The 17,783-nt window shown below is 44.8% G+C and overlaps 1 protein-coding gene across 1 annotated transcript; it reads right to left on the bottom strand.

The window, feature by feature from the left end:
* Positions 1-3,867: 3,867 nt before the first annotated feature.
* LOC115557095 (protein shisa-5) lies at positions 3,868-9,707 on the bottom strand. The gene is made up of 5 exons (XM_030374680.1): positions 9,503-9,707; positions 8,874-9,036; positions 7,191-7,312; positions 5,816-6,121; positions 3,868-4,948 (listed from the first exon to the last, which is right to left on the bottom strand). The coding sequence occupies exons 1-5, from the start codon at positions 9,567-9,569 to the stop codon at positions 4,758-4,760; spliced, it is 849 nt and encodes a 282-aa protein (XP_030230540.1). The 5' UTR covers positions 9,570-9,707; the 3' UTR covers positions 3,868-4,757.
* Between the last annotated feature and the right edge of the window lie 8,076 nt (positions 9,708-17,783).

The following is a 17,783-nucleotide window of genomic DNA, read 5'->3' on the forward strand; positions in this document are numbered from 1 at the left end:
CAAACCAGCTTGAAAACACAACTTTACATTGAATTTCACGCAAAGCAAGACCATAAATTGGTGACCGGATTAAAGCAGCAATGAAATCAAGTGTGTAAGAGGATTTAAAATCGACATTACAACCCCCAACGTGGTACAAATACAAAGAAAATACAGCTCAATCCCCATTGACTATGGGCGCAGCCATCTTCTTTGCTAGTTGTACAGATCTGCTTGCTCTACTTTGAAAGCGACGAGATACTACGACCGAAAGGGGGCGTGCCTCAGTGAAATGCCGCAAGAAAGCAAGGAGATTTGCGACTTTACCACTTCGTACATCCAAATGATAGCAGCATACATGTTCTAATTTACCCAGGTAAACCTTTGGTCTGAAATGACAAAGTGGCCATGTTTGTAGTCTTTAACTTATCTATAAAATCATTAAAGCTTATATGGTGTTATCCATCATGTGGTGAAGAAACCATTCATAACTGTGGTTAGCTTGAAATATGTTATCAGAAATAGCATAGACTAAATAATTTACATCAACACCTCAATGTTTTCACTTACTGGTGGTGATACAAACGGGGTAACAAACCAAATACAATGGTTTAATATGGCCATAACGTTGAAAGTAACGTTAATTACCAGCCAATCTTGGTTTGAGTGCTAACTACAATGCTGCACTGGTTGCTCCAGCAGCCAGTTATTATTACTAGACTGGATGTTATTATTCGGCTAAGTTTGAGTTAACCTAATGTCCAGCCTTACTACGTATGACTAAATCGCCCTGCTTAAAGCGGTATTTCATTAGGATGAAAATACATAACATAAATAAACGTGACGTGAAACTACTTTGACACCTCAGCCGCCAACATGATTCCTAGGTAACGTCCGACCGATCGCGCTCTTACCCAACGTCATTAAACTATCTGATTTCTTATCGGTATGATTGAGCAACCCTAGCGTCAGAAATGACATGATATAATGTTACCTTAGAATAATATAGCTAGGTGCGCATGAAACTATGATAAAACAACGTTCATGTTTTCTTCCTTTTTTGAACGCAGTTGTTGCTCTAAATGAACATTAAAGACACATTTGATCTCTATCATATAGCTTTGATAAACGAAATTGCAAGGGAACAATTAAAATGCTGGCAAAATATTGATTTCTGAAAACTGACACTCATCATCATAATCGACAGCGATGGAACAACAGGAATACAAATTAGGTCATTTTTTGCATAACTAGAGGGCCTTTTCGACATTGTTTTGATTGAATAAATCGGGTTATAAGGAGATGGTGCATCTCCATCTAGATGAATAGATCCAGGAGCATATAATCCAGGCGGCTCTTGAACAAATACAGTACCATTGTATACAATAGGGGGGCGGAGCATGTCGGACCATCTAGAGCAGTGTTTCCCAAACTTTTTTTCTGGGGACCCATTTTTTTTAAATTACAAACCATCGCGACCCAATCTAAAAAATAGTACAGCACTGTCAAAAACATGCTTCTTGTTTAAAGTTTTGTTAAATGCTCATGCGGAACAGGTAGGCGTGTGTTTATTGGCAGTTATTGTTATCAAACACTCAATCAATCAATCAATCAATCAATTTGTTAAGATAAAACTTTATTAATCCCCCAGGGAAGAAATTTGGATGCTTCAGCAGAAAGAAGACGGTCAAAACTGAAATTGTAGAGATAGATGCCAAAATAGTGCAAAAGTATTTCTGTATAAGAAGAAATATATTCTTTTAATATACATTTATTTGGCGACCCAATGTAAATCTCCCGCGACCAACATGTGGGTCACGACCCAGTCTTTGGGAAAGAATGTTCTGAGACAAAATCGAATTTAGAAATACTCAATCAGTGTGTCTTTAAAGTGTGAAACCTGGCTGTTCTGAAGCTCACCATAGTCCTTATAGGCTTGGGCTGGGGCAGTGGGCATATGGCTGCAGCCAATAAGCTTGAGCATGGCCTGGTACCTGTTGGAACTGGGGTTGACTCACCTGGGAATGCAGCTGACTGCTATTGTGTTGATAACAGCTAGTTACAGTTAGTTAGATAATAGGTTACGTGGTAAATGCACCACTCTAAAGCGTACACATTTAGAGATTACAACTATTGATTGTAATCTCATTGTAAATGGTTTCTTGATTGCCTGTTATGGCAAATCAAGCAAAAGTAAATTGGTTTGAACTGTGCCTGCACTATAGTGCACTATTATGAAGAACATAGCCAGCCTTATTTGTTTCTGACTAACACACGCAATCACACACAAATGGGGTCTGAAAAAGTATTTTTTTATTATCATCTTTGCAGATGAAGTGGTGTTATTTTATATTTTTTTCATAAAACTTTTGTAGACATTAAAACAGTTAAACTCTAATGTATTATAGTGATTTAAGTTTAAAGACAAGATTGTGGTTGTTGATGGCTACAATCCATACACAAATGTGTTTTTTACAAGCCACACGCTGGCTTATTAACAGGAATAAATGTGAACCAAGACATGTGTATCAAGCACACTCCAATAAAGCCCCACAACAGCATAAGAAAAAGTCAACAAAAAATGCGTCAAGTATTTCACAAATTTGCGAAACATGCAAAGATCTTTGAGAATGCTTCACAAATACCAAAAATGTAAGAAACATTGTTTCTACTCGTAAAAAGGATACTCGTAATAAAATAAATTGGATTAATTAATCCCAGAAGGAACTTTTGGGCAACGGTAAAGTAATCTGAGTAATGGCACCACCCACCCAATGGGAAAAAAGTGCAAGTTGCAGAGGAAATGAGAGGTGGTTGAGATATTGGGCATCAGAATAGGTCACTTGAGGAAAGGCCTGGTTTGATAATAAGTGTTACATCAGGGGACAGAAGGTAGGCAGGATGCATATTTAACTATTGACTCAATCCACTACTTGGAGAGAACAATTTGCAGAGTAAGGCGTTGTTGGCCAAGGCATAGAATACTGCATGTGGGTTCTAAGATAAGGATCAAGAAAAATACACAAAACATAAGTGTTTCCCCTAGACTTTTTTGTAGCAGTGGTGCTGTGAATTGGTAACCTTAAAAAAAAAAAAAATGAAAAATAGCCCTTTTAATGGTTACTTCTGGTGAAATTTTGTACAGATTGAGCTTCCAAATATGACATAACCAACAGAGTCAAGTTATCTGCTGCAACCAGATCATTGTGCCTTGAATTTGGCAGATTATATTTTTTTGCAGCGGCGGTGCGCCTCTGCTGAATGTATTTAGGGGAAACACTGCATAACATTTATTAAATGCAAGGACATGCATGAATTTAAGGTGCAAAACTTAATTTTAAGCTACAATTTGTATACTATGCTACCGAAAACAGAATAGGAGGCTATGCTGGGAAGGACTGATACGACTCACAAAACGGAGCGAATCAGGCTCTACATTGGTAAAGGTATTGAAACAAATTGAAAATGAATATATGAACTGAGAATGAGTAAGAAAGGATGAATTGGTATATAGATAGATCAGTTAAAAAGGCACGTTTGTCTTTACATGTTGGTCTTGTCTACATACATTAGCCTTGATAAAATCCTAAATAAAAGAAAGCACAAATGCATATTATATTTGGTATTGAAGCTAGTTTTGTAACATAAAAAAAAAAAAACAGTTCCTTCCTAACAGGTAAATCATTCAGTACACGATTGTTGGCCACTGATAGCTTTGGATGTACTCAAAATGGCGGCACAAAACGAAACTATAACAACCTGAGCGGTTGGCAACATGATTCGCTCACAACACAGAACACAACTGAAAGTGCACTTCACGTGTCAACTGTGAACATGCAAATTCAATACATTTTCTTTTTTACATTTAGAAAAAGAAAAAAAAACTGGTATTGTACAACACAATGAGGCTTTAGGCGCGTTTAATCTCAGCAGTTTCCTTTACATGTTACAAGTTGAAACACAGCTGTAAAAGGAAAGTAGTTTAAGAACCATTTTGCCAATATTATTGAATCCCAGAACATCCATGTCTGCCTCCAGCTAGCACATCGTAAAGCGAGCGCTGCCGTCTTTAATTGACAATGGGGATATTTCAGTATCACTAGCCAAAGTCATTACTTATGGTGCAGGAGAGAGGATTATCAATCACTGAGGGGGAGGGATGACTGACATTACACCTGATAAATGTTAGATCCTACGGTAAGGCCTGTTCATAAGGATTAAAGGATGCGTTTCCTGAGCACACTGACATTCGAAAACACAGAGGTACCCTGCCTTAGGATTGCTGTAACATGATGCAAGTTCTGATTTTGACAACCTAGAGACCGCTATCAGTCCATGGAAAAAAAAAGGCTGTAATCCTGTTTTGAACAAAAAATGAAGGCATGATGGTCCAATGGTTAGGCTATTTGAATCAAGCCGGGGTACTGGGTTCCATCCATATGTTCTCTGGCTAATCAGTAACCCTCCAACCGTAACCCACCCCTTGTTCCATAACATGTATCTTAGGTCTCTGATGCTGGATAAACACGCATACATACTGAAGAAGTGGTTAAATATGGAACAATATATCCTCCACAAACAAGTTTATTTTTATTTGACCTAACCTAAAACACCTTAACGCTAACGATGCACACAGAAATATAAAGTGCCATTAAAGCCCAGCATCTCAACCCTCATAAAACACAGCAACAACTCAAGAACAATAAAAAAACATCAAACAAATAAACTACGTAGAAGAAAAGCATGAAAAGGCAACGCAATATGGCTCAGGTGCTCGCTTAATATCCAGTCTTGGGCGGAGGCTGAGCATAAGCCGGGTTGTAGGCGGGCTGGCCATGGTCCGCTGGTGGGGGCGGCGCAATGGCCTGGGCGTGGGGCTGGCCGGAAGGTTGGAGAGGGTAGGAGGGCTGTCCTGGTGTGAAGGCAGCCTGGCTGTAGGCCATCGGAGACGGGCCGTAACTCGGGCCCACTGGGGAAAACAAGCAACATGTTTTTCATGTATTTCAGATTTCAACCGGCTTTGTATCTTTACAATGTAGTATATGCAAATCAGAAAAGGCAATTTCTGAAGATATTGCTGTGTGAATGCTGGCCGTTGAAAGGCTCATGCTAAACTAGATTGCTGACTTTAAATGATTTCTAACATTTTAAGGGTTGAATGGATTTGGAACAGAGTTAAAGGTTTGAGGTTTTAATTTAGTAAGAGTAACAATATTAACATATAAATAAGAGTTAATCCAATGGCTAAACTCATGTTGAGACTGGGACTAGTAGTATGATGAAGTATTAGTATTATTAGACATAGTGTGAGTAGTATTATTAGCATGATAGGCCAATTAGTCGCAAGTAGTAAAAATACTAGTATGATATAATATTATTGGTATAAATATTAATACTTAAAAAGTAGTATTGTTGGTATCCTAAGTAGTAGTAGTATTGTGAGACAGTGTCGGTACAAATTGGTATGATGTGTTTTGATGCATGATGTATTGATGTATTGATGGTGTAGCATTAGAATGATAACAAAAGGTTAATACATTATTAGTGGTAACTTTGACATTTGTTCACATCTAGTTTAGCGAGTTTCCTTGGGTCACAGAATGATGAGGCTGACACTGCTGGAATCTCGAGTCTCGCTTTAATATGACATTTTGAGGCTAGCTTAGTGTGAAAAATATTGCTTTTAAGTAGCATTAGCATAAAAAACCTACCTCCCTGTGTGCTTCTACCGTAGTAGTTAAAGTCTAACAGAAATTGATAACTATAATGTTTTAAAGCTGAATGTTAAAAAGTATATCATATTTTAATTTGAAAAGTAAAGCCGACCAAGACTCACTGGCTTCCTGGTAGGCTGGAGGGGGTCCAGGTGTATATGCTGGGTAGGGTGTTGGGGGCATGGGCTGACCACCGTAGGCTTGGGGCATGGGCTGACCACCGTAGGCTTGGGGCATGGGCTGAGCACCGTATTGCTGAGGCATGGGCTGTGCACCGTAACCAGGCTGGACAGGGATGGACTGGTAGCCTGGGACCTGGCCCCCCTGGTAGGATGGCCCCTGAATCCCAGGGGATGCTGTTGGCTGCTGAGGGTAATGTTGAGGTGTGTGTGTGACCACTGTGGTGTGTGTGGTGGTGGCTATAACCGCTGTCAAGGAGGAGAAAGGATAGAGAGGGAGTAAGAAACCATAAAGCCCTTCTCTGCCTAAACCATTTTAGAAACCCAAAGGGTAAACATTTGACAGCTACATTATGTTCTATTTAGTCCTTACACTCACCCTATGCCATCAATACTAACACTTTATTAACAGTTTATTTACATTTACATTAAGGGTATTTAGCAGACACTTTTATCCAAAGCATATCCAAAAATAAGTACATTTTTCAGAAGAAGGTATTGCTACATATTCACAGACATATAGAAAGTTTGAGAAGGTTCTGATTTAGGCTAATACAGTACGGAGGTAGATTTGTCATTTTTTGAAGGACAGAGTCAATCTACAATGACTACCAGTATCTTTTCCTCCCCAGAATAGACCACTCTATTCTGGGGAGGAAAATAAGTGACGCAGACTGTCCCCTCAAAATTCCTGTGTGCATTTCAAGGCAACGCTTTAGCCTACTCCACTCCAACGTCACACTGTCCTGGCAACCAAATTTTCAGTTCTTTTTTTATATATACATGACAATCTATACTCAATACTAATTACATCATTGGTAGAGCAAACTCACAAATCAATTTGCAAAAAAAATCGTTCCTTTTCTATAAAAGGCTTGTGTGGCTAAGTTAATTCGGTTTGTGTAGAACCGAAAATCGGTTGCTATGGAAACGTGACGAGACACTTCAGTACTTTTTTATTTTATTACTCTTGCTTTCTAGCAAGAGGAGCAGTATTTTTAGGCGAAATCGTTACTTTTGCATAAACGTTTACCAAATAAATGTTTTTATAAATGCTTGCTTCCTGGCTAAGAAGGAAGTTACTAGTTTTCAGGAAGTTTGGTTGCGGAAAATGTGAAACTTCCCCTTTTGATTCAGCATCTTTGTTCCTCAAGAAGTTTGTTGCCCAATTAACATACAAAAGGGGGATGATTAAAAAAGATGCCATATGGACCCATTTTGTTTTTTAGGCCAGATTTCAGATAAGCTGGAATCTGGTAAATGCTTAGGTAGCCACCAATCATAACCAAAGTTCCCACACATCAAGCAATGTACTTACGCCGTGGCTTGCGGCAGATCTTGTAGAGGCAGCAGCAGGGACAGACACAGCAGGATATGATGATCAGAATGCCGATGACTGCAACCGTAACCGAGGAGCCGATGGTTATGGGACTACTGGAACTGCCATAAACACATTTTAGAAAAGTATTTGGTCTCATGAAATGAATAACTCAAAAGTAGTGGCAATAGAAAAACTATACTATAGAGGTCAAGTAGTATGATGAAGCATTAGTTTGAATAGACGGTGTAAGTAGAACTAGAAGTATAATATTATTGAATAAATATTGATGTTTTTAATATACTTAATAGTATTGTTGGTATCCTAAGTAGGAGTAGTATCGTGAAACAGTATCGGTACAATGCATGATGCATGTATTGATTATGTAGTATTGGAATGATAAAGGTAATACATTCATGGTGGTAACTTTGACACAACTTGTTCGTTCACAACTAGTTTGGCGAGCTTCCTTGGGTCACAGATTGATGAGGCTGATACTGCTAGAATCTCTGCAGTCTCGCTTTAATATGACATATTTTTGTAGCTTAAATGGTGTGAAAAATATTGCTTATAAGCAGTGCTGAATTTGTCAAGTGGGGGGGGGGGGGCGGCGGCTCTTGTGGGTGCTTTCGAACAACCCACACTTATTTAGTCAACATCGCAAGAAATTAGCCTACTAAAGCCTCGTGAATGGGGATGTACCCAGAAAAAATAGTAAACATATGTTAGGTTGGAGAGACACACAGCCACACGTTATAAAGTTTACCGTTGTTTACCAACAGTTGAGGAATAATGTAATGCACTCGCAGGTGCGTCATTGAGTCGTTTTATTCTCAACACAACAAAATACACCAAGTCCTTGAAAATGGATCTCCGTCGCATCAAAAGATGAAAACAAATAAATAGGCTACCTCATAGATTATAGTAGGCCTAGTTAGAACAACAATCTGGCATGACAACTTGGCCACGTTAACAAATAGATACATATTATTAACCAGAACAATACCAGAATACCACAAAAAACATAATATTAATAAAGTTCATTTTGGCCTTCTTGCCCCTCTTCTCCGCAGCCACTTTCGCTAACTCCTCGCAGATTTATCACACAACCGACTCGCGTCACTCCAAGTCCAACCTCTCTTGCTGCACATCTGAACCACACACACACACACACACACACACACACACACACACACACACACACACACACACACACACACACACACACACACACACACACACACACACACACACACACACACACACACACACACACACCTGGCGGAGCGCACGTCAGAGCTTCCGGAGCGCGCTCCCCCTTGCTCCCCCTCAAATTAAGCACTGCTTTTAAGTAGCATTAAGAAAAATAGCCTACCTCCCTGTTTACTTCTACCTAAGTAGTTAAAGCCTCAGAGAAATTGATAACTTTCTAATGCTTTAAACCTGAATGTTAAAAACATTTCACATCTGGAGGAAAATTAATAACTCAAAAGTAGTGGCAATAGAAAAATCTATGCTAAAATCTATCAAAAAGAGGTCAACGCAATCATGTAATTCATTTAGTTCAGATGGGCTGTTGTATGTTGCATAGCATAACTAAAAACCCTTTTTCAGCTGATAAAAATGTTGTGTGTCAATGATTACTTAATATATAAGTAATGAGAAGTTAATAGAATGAAATACCGATGATCAATGCAGGCCTCCTGCCCATCTTCTGTGAATTGCAAGAAGGAGTCTCGACAACAATATTTTTCGATACAGGATCCACAACAAAACACCGGGCATGTCTCTTCTGGGTGGTAGTTCTGACGGTAGTCATAGTAGGATTTGCAATCATTGTCTCCGGCTGGAAAGAGAAACAATGTTTGATGAAACCGTGAGAGGAAGCCGGAAACATGGTTACACGGACTCGCTTATAAAAATGCATGAATTAATGGGGTAATTGAAACATTGCAAACGGTCTCCACTCCAGATTCCCAGAAAAAAAACCTTCCCTTGAACCAGAACAGTATAATGAATAAGCCTAACGTTGCTCCTGTAGATGGATTGTAACTAATATCAACGATCAACGTGATGAATCTTGCCTGCTATATTCTGATCTAAAGCAACATGCGAAATGGTACTTGCGTCAATAAAAAATAAATGTCGTCCGTTAATTTACTTCACCGGTTGAAATATACTAGTAACTGTTAGCTTCCTAAACACGACAGACATGTGGTAGGTTCGTTGAAACGAAAGCTAGAAAACGACAGTGAGGACATGGAGTAGACAAATATAAATATAAAATGATCTGTATTAAATACCCAACTGACCAGACACGATCGGGATCAGGATGGCAAATATAACACACTTGATAACACCAGAAAGGCCTGCCGCCATAGCTATAACTATTTGTTGCAGGGAAGTAATCTCTCCTTCTCCCTCCTTGTTTTGTTTCAAGGCAAACTAACCACTAGGCACTAGCCCTGGTAGATCCGTGTTATGATTCACATCCGGTGTGGCACCGCACTGGGAGTTGACATGTAGGCCTACCACGTTTATGGGCTACATGAGATACCAAAGATAGCAAAAAAAATTGATGTCTGATTGATTTCGTTTGTTCTTTCTCTAGTTGCCTTTCCTTCCCTGTTATTTTTTTTACAAGATAAATAATTCACCAAATCACTCGTAGACATTAACGTGTGTATCTATATTTGATCATTCATGTTAATATATTTAAACATTTAGTAGTATTTCGTACACGCACACGCACACGCACGCACAAAAAAAGTGCTAATATCCCCCGACCGAAAAAGACTCGTCCTCTTCCGAAAAAGAAAATGACCCAGGGGTCTCATTTATAAAACTGTGCGTGGGATCGTTGCTAAAAGTGTACGCAGGGCCGGATTAACAAATCATAGGCCCCTGGGCACAAATGTCTGAAGGCCCCCCTCCCCGAAAAAAATCAGGAAAAAAGCGAAACCACTCAGTTGATGTCTCATCATGTCTGTGACTGTCAATTTTTCATAAATTTTTCATCTCTACCGCGTTTTTTTTTTTTCACTATAGGTGGACTGGCTCAATTGAAAGGTTATGGGAGGGGGGTTAACTGTCACATTAGGCCACTATATTGTTCAGAATCATTATATTGCTGTTCTTATGACATTCGTTTTAATAATGAATTTTAAATGAATACTCTATTTAATAATACCATGTATAACTATTTTAAGAGTACAAACATTCATAAAAAAATAAATAAAAATAAAAAGTTTATTTTGTGTGGTGCCCCCCCACTGGCTGGGAATGGTTGGGGCCCCTGGGCACAGTGCCGTGTGCCCTAATGGTAGATCCGGCCCTGAGTGTACGTACGACCAAAAGCCAAGTTTTGCTTGCGCCAAAAAGTACCCTGCGTACCCACACCTCTAATTATGGAAGTAAATCTGTGCCATCGGATTTTGGAAATAAAAAGCCATTGAATAGGCTACTTGCACAAGCAAACCTGAGACAGGAGTGACAGGGTTTGGAGTAGTTGTTCCATCAAAAAGAATAGAGTTTAATAGAAGAACATCAGATAATTTAAGCGTTTATACAGTGGAGATGTTGGGGGTGCTGGTCGCATTAAAATGGGTGGAATCAAGTACAGTTGAAAAAATTGTGATCTGTACAGATTCAGCATCAGTTTTGGCAAGTATGAGGTCTTTTTATTGGAGTAGTCGCCAAGGTTTGTTATATGAAGTTCTACAGTCAATTACGAGAATCGTTCAGCAGGGGAGGCAAATACATTTTTTATAGGCAACCTCATCTCCCGAAAGAAAGCTCGATAATGGATGTGTCATAGCTTCTTGGCACATACCGCCTACTACCCGTAGTTGCAACCGGTTGCAACCTTCCATGATAGGTCGGTGGTTACATTGGAAAAAGCGAGGCGCTGGGGAGCGCTCTTCGTTTGAATGCAAAATACAATTACCACTCGATCGGAGAAACACCCACACAGTGTACCGTTTAAAGGGGAACTATGCAACTATTTTAGCTTAATTTATCAGTTTAAGCATCATTGTGATGGCACTTTATGGGTCGATTGGTGGCTGTTTCGGCACCCCCTAGCGCATCTGGGCGGAGAAAGGGAAAATGCCATGGACCATTATGAAAATTCAAACTATGCACCTATCAGCGTGGGCACCGCCCACATTTCCCACGGTATCGTGTCTATATAACGCGGTGTATACCGTCGCTCATCCTCCCTTTTCTTTCAGCACTTGTGCTTATCAGCGAGAAATTGAGAACTACTAAGATGAGAACTTCAACACGGATCTCCCAAGCCGGTGGCAGCGGCTCGGGCGAGGCCGCGGACAAACTGCCCTTTTCAGGGCCACCTGAGAGCGCTCCTGGAGCTAGGTCCTTTTCAGGACTCCTATGCGCCTCCTGTCCCGCCTCCCTGGCACCGGGTGACGGGCACTTGGCGTGCTTTCGGTGCCTCGGCGCCGACCACGCCGCGGCTGCTATGGCGCCCCCCGTCTCCTGTGTCGCCTGCCGGGAGCTGCCTGAAGAGGGGATCCTCTCCAGGCATCTCTTCTTTTCCCCTGCGGTGGAACTGGCTGACGCCATCGACCTGTTCAGGGCCGGCCCTGACGTCGACGATGGCATCATCGACACCTCCCTGGACGACGTCTTCGGCGGCTCGCCGTCCGGTTTTTCCCGCTCTCGTTCCAGGGGGCCGCCTCCGACTCCAGCCCCGCGCACGGGGAGAGCAGCAGCGCCACGGACCGGGAAGTTCCGGACCCTTGCTCCTACTTTTTCTTTCCCTATTAAAGAAAAAAGTAAAGACCGTTTTGGCAGTACATGGTACCTAAAGGGCGATATTCCTCAGGCCACCTGCGTCCTACGCTTGTGGTGCGCTCCTCCATGTTGCCTCTTTCCCCCTCTCAGTCCGGTGGCTGTAGGGTGGCGGTCGGACGGCGTGTTCACATGGCCTCTGGTTCACCTGCTTCTAAGAAGCGGCGTCCCTTGGAGCCTCGTGGACGGATCAGAGACTCGTTGCACGAGCCCGTGGATACGGCCCCTTGTACTGGTCTCCTGGTTCCCCACATTATAGGTGAGGAGACGGGTCCGCGCGCTGTGGCTACAGCCTGCGGACAGCGCATGCGCACAGGTGCTGCAGCTGCAGCAGAGGTGGCACGTCTCTTGGTAAAGGGGGCCATCACTGTCGTTCCCCCCTACAAGTCTCACCTAGGGTTTATTCCCGTTACTTCCTGGTTTCCAAGAAGTCAGGGGAAAAGAGACCTATTCTGGATCTTCGCGTGTTCAACAGATTCGTTGCCACGAGGAAGTTCAGAATGCTCACTGTCGGAGCGTTGTTCCGGTGTGTGAGAGAGGGCGATTGGTTCACATCCCTGGATCTCAAGGATGCTTACTTCCACGTCCCTGTTCGGCAGGCGCACAGGAAGTTTCTCCGCTTTGCCTTTATGGGGATGGCGTACGAGTACCCTTTGTCTGCCGTTCGGCTATTCCCTGGCTCCACACACCTTCTCGAAGTGTGTGGAGACGGCGTTGGAACCGCTCAGGCGTCAGGGAAAGAGGATTCTCTTCTACCTAGACGACCTGCTTATTCTGAGCAACTCAGAAGAGACCGTGAGAAGGGACACCATGTTGGTGATAAACCATCTTTCCTTCCTGGGTTTTGCCATCAACTGGGAGAAGACCTCCCCGCTCCCCAGCCGGCAGACAGTCTATTTGGGGCTTTGCCTAGACTCAGCCACCATGACTGCGATGCTTTCGCCTCTACGGCGAGACGCCATCTTGTCGGCGCTCTCCCGTTTTCACGTTCGCAGAAACGTGACCGCACTGTCCACCATGCGCCTGTTAGGGCTGATGGCAGCTGCCCACCCCGTGGTCCCCCTGGGTCTGCTTTTTATGCGCAGACTCCAGCGGTGGTTTGCTCGCCAACGGTTGGACCCCAGGCGACACAAGCACAGGGTGCTCCTCGTTCCCCGTTCGGTGTCGCCAGACCTGGAATATTGGAAAGGACCCTCCGCCCTTTTTAGGGGTGTTCCCCTGGGCAGGGTGGCGTCCTACGTAGTGGTCTTCACGGACGCCTCGTTGACGGGTTGGGGAGGAACGTGCCTCTCTCACTCGGTCGGAGACGAGTGGCGCACGCCCCTACAACACATAAATGTGTTGGAGCTCGACGCTGTGAGGAAAGTGCTGTTGCATTTCTTTCACCTGGTGTGCGGCCACCACGTTCTGATCAGGACAGACAGCGTGTCGGCGGCGGCGTACATCAACAGACAGGGGGGAGTCCGCTCCCCTGCTCTCCACCGAAAGGCGGTCGAGCTCTGGCTTTGGGCTCATCAGTATCTCCTCAGTCTGAGAGCCCTGCATATCGCGGGCGCCCAGAACTTTGTTTTTATTGTTAGTTTTTTTGTACGTACTGCACTGTCGCTCATTCAGTATGATCGACTGGCACTTTTGGAAATTCGTTCGTCACTTAAAATGGAGTTTTTCTCAACTTACCGGAGTGCTTGCTGTGACTCCTTTGTCTTACCGCCGGTATGCCTACCAATACGCCGACGGAAGAGAAAGAAGAGAGGCAAGCGAGCCGGCATCCTGTGCAGATCTCGGACGAGATACTGCAACCCACCGCTTCCAAGCATTCTACTAGCGAATGTGCAATCTTTGGACAATAAACTGGACGAGCTACACGCACGGATTGAATTCCAGCGGGACATTGCAAACTGTTGTGTACTGGCGTTTACCGAGACCTGGCTGGATCCTATGGTGCCTGACTCTGCCGTCACTCCGACCGGCTTCTCCATCTACCGGCAGGACAGGACTTCCGAGTCAGGTAAAAGAAGGGGAGGAGGGGTATGCTTGATGGTTAACTCTCGCTGGGGCTCGGATGTTGCTGCACTTTCAGCACACTGCTCACCAGACCTGGAGCTGTTATCGATTAAAGTTCGCCCCTTCTACCTCCCACGGGAATTCAGCTCCGTTATTGTCACAGCAGTATACATTCCACCGCAGGCGGACAAAACGTGCGCGTTAGAGGAACTTTATAGAGTAATTAATGGACTTGAGGATGCTCACCCTGAGGCGGTTTCTATTGTTGTTGGAGACTTCAATAGGACCAATATGAAGAAAGTTTTACCAAAGTACTATCAACACATAAACTTTCCTACCCGGGGTGATCAGATTCTTGACCATTGCTACTCACAGATTCGAAAGTGTTACAAACCCCTCCCCCGCCCCGCTTTCGGAAAATCGGATCACACCTCCATTATGCTTATCCCTACCTACAGACAGCGCCTAAAACAGGAAAAACCGGTTTCTAGGGCAGTTCAACGCTGGAGTGCTGAAGCCATTAGCACTCTGCAGGACTGCTTTGACACAACAGACTGGCAGATGTTCTTTGTTGCAGCTGATGGGGACATCAATGAATAAACAGACTCTGTCTCCTCATACATCTCCAAATGCATTGATGATGTCGTACCTAGGGTCAGTGTTAAGACCTTCCCAAACCAAAAGCCCTGGGTAAATGGTAATGTCCGTGCTAAGCTCAAAGCACGGTCCTCTGCCTTTAACTCTGGTGACCAGGAGGCTTTGGGGAAGTCCAGATGTGACCTGCGGACGGCCATCAGAGATGCAAAGAGAGAATACAGGGACAAGCTGGAGTCCACCTACCTCAGCTCTGACCCCCGACGCCTGTGGGGTGGCCTGCGACACATCACTGGCTATAAAGGGAGAAATAGCAGTGATGATCAGCCTGCCGCCTCTCTCCCTGACGACCTCAACACCTTTTACGGAGGTTTGAGGCAACCAACCCCCTTCCTTCAGCAAGACTGGCCGAGGACCAGGACGACTACACTCTGTCCCTGACCGTGGCTGACGTGAGGCGAGTGCTCCAAAGGGTGAACCCCCGGAAGTCATCGGCGCCCGATGGAGTCCCAGGCCGCGTCCTCAGGGGGTGCGCTGACCAGCTTGCGGAGGTATTCACCTCCATATTCAACTTATCACTGCATCTGTCTGAAGTCCCCACCTGCTTCAAGCAGGCCACCATCATCCCCATACCAAAGAAAACATCAGTAACCTGCTTGAATGACTACCGCCCTGTAGCACTGACCTCCACAATTATGAAGTGCTTTGAGCGGCTGGTCAGAACCCACATCTGCTCTACCCTTCCCAACACCCTGGACCAGTTTGCATACCGTCCAAACCGATCAACAGACGATGCCATTGCCCTAGCTACACACGCCACCCTCTCCCACCTGGAAAAGAGCAACACATATGTGAGGATGCTGTTTGTGGACTACAGCTCAGCATTCAACACTATTGTGCCTGCCAAGCTCGTCCCGAAGCTCAGGGGCCTGGGTCTTAAAACACCCCTGTGCAACTGGATCCTGGACTTCCTGACGAGCAGACCCCAGGTGGTGAGAATGGGCAACCACACCTCCTCCTCACTGACCTTGAGTACCGGGGCCCCCCAGGGCTGCGTACTCAGTCCCCTCCTGTACTCCCTGTACACGCATGACTGTGTGGCAACACACAGTTCCAACATCATCCTGAAGTTTGCAGACGACACTACCATCCTGGGTCTCATCTCTAACAACGATGAGACCGCCTATAGAGATGAGGTAAGGGTCTTGGCAGAATGGTGCCAAGACAACAACCTGTCTCTCAACGTCTGCAAAACCAAGGAAATGATCGTGGATTTCAGGAAGCTGCAGAGGGGGGGTCAGGACCCCATACACATCGAGGGAGCTGAAGTGGAGAGAGTCTCCAACTTCAAATTCCTCGGTGTGTACATCAAGGATGACCTAACCTGGTCCATGCAGGCAGGCTCAGCAGTCAAAACTGCACAGAAGCGGCTATACTTCTTGAGGAGACTCAAGAAGTTTGGCATGTCTTCAAAAACTTTAACAAACTTTTACAGATGCAGCATTGAGAGCATCCTCTCAGGCTGCATCACTGCCTGTTATGGTAGCTGCTCCGCTGCCGACCGCAAGGCCCTGCAGAGGGTGGTGAAGACAGCGGAGCGTATCACCGGCAGCCATCTCCCCTCCGTGCAAGGCATCTACAAGATGCCTGAGGAAAGCAAAAAAGATTCTAAAGGACAACAGCCACCCAGGCTATGGACTGTTCTCATTGCTGCCGTCTGGTAGACGCTACCGGAGCATCCGAACACGGACTACCAGACTCACAAATAGCTTTTTCCCCCCGGCTGTAAGGCTTCTGAATCAGAAACACTGAACCTCTGAACAGTTGCCACCTCCACCTACTCCCTGCTCCCCCACTCATACAATTCACTTCATAGATATATTTGCACAATTTTAAAAACTTTTAACTTATTCACACTTAAACTGCTGCTAGCCCTTCTACTGTACTCTAATTGTTGTATGTTAATGTTACATTTTATATGGTTTATTGTCATAGTGTTATAGAGTTTTATGTTATTTTTTGTTATATGTATGACGTCTACTGCGTAGATGAATGATGCTTGCCAAGTCGTAAGAATTTTGCTGTGCTGAAGCAATTTGGTACATGCAACAATAAACAAACTTTGACACTTTGACACTTTGAACTTTGGGGCGGACCTCCATGTCTCGAGGCGGTCCCCGCTGAGACGAATGGCGGTTACATCCCGACATTGTCAGACTGATCTGGCAGAGGTTCGGGACAGCGCAGGTTGACCTCTTCGCGTCCAGGGAGAACACGCACTGCAGGTGGTGGTTCTCCCTCAGCCCTCGGGATCTTCCCCCGTTGGGGGTAGATGCGTTGGCACACACACCTTGGCCGCGGGCTCTCTTATATGCGTTTCCCCCGCTCCAGCTGATCCTTCCTCTTCTGGAACGGGTCAGACAGGAGAGACTGTCCCTGATATTAGTGGCCCCGGAGAACCGTTCAGCTCTGTGGTTTCCAGAGCTGGCCGCGCTCTCGCGGTCGGCGCCTTGGCCAGTACTGTTCAGGCCAGATGCGCTTTCACAGGCCCACGGGACGGTGCACCACCCGCCCGATGTCGGCTGTTGGTTTGGCTCCTGAGAGGTTGATCCTGCAGGGCAAAGGTTTGCCTGAGACGGTTATTAACACTATGCAGAGTACTCGTGCGCCTTCTACTTCTTCCCTCTATGCGGCGAAGTGGTGTGCCTTCTCTAATTGGTGTGAGACGAACCACGCTGTCCCATCTCAATGCGAGGTGGGAAGCGTGCTTTCGTTTCTGCAAAACTTATTGGAAAAAGGTTTGGCCTTCTCCACTATCAAGGTCTATGCGGCAGCCGTTTCGGCTGGCCATGCAGGCTGTGATGGTGGCCCGATCTTCAGCCATCCACTGGTCAAGAGATTCTTGCGTGAGGCTAGACGGGTTAGGCCTGTTTCACGCGTGCTTACACCACGCTGGGATCGCCCCACCGTGTTGCGCGGATTGTCCAGGGATCCTTTCGAGCCTCTTTCTCAGGCCCCTTTGGATGCCCTGTCATTTAAGACGGCGCTCTTGTTGGCCTTGGTTTCTGCCAAGCGGGCCGGTGAGCTAACCGCTCTGTCTGTCAGCCCGAGTTGCTTGTTGCTAAACGAGGACAGCTCCTTTGCGTTGCTCAGACCTAATCCTGCGTTCCTCCCGAAGAACAT

This window comes from Gadus morhua, chromosome 13 (genome assembly GCF_902167405.1).
Source record: "Gadus morhua chromosome 13, gadMor3.0, whole genome shotgun sequence".
Classification (NCBI taxonomy): domain Eukaryota; kingdom Metazoa; phylum Chordata; class Actinopteri; order Gadiformes; family Gadidae; genus Gadus; species Gadus morhua.

Bases quoted from the DNA above. Each gene is read 5' to 3' on its own strand.
- LOC115557095 (XM_030374680.1), bottom strand. From the start codon at position 9,569: ATGGCGGCAGGCCTTTCTGGTGTTATCAAGTGTGTTATATTTGCCATC. The intron at 9,037-9,502 runs GTCAGTTGGGTA...TTCTCTTTCCAG, and splicing joins CCTGATCCCGATCGTGTCTG to CCGGAGACAATGATTGCAAA. The intron at 4,949-5,815 runs GTGAGTCTTGGT...TGTTTTCCCCAG, and splicing joins TCCAGCCTACCAGGAAGCCA to TGGGCCCGAGTTACGGCCCG.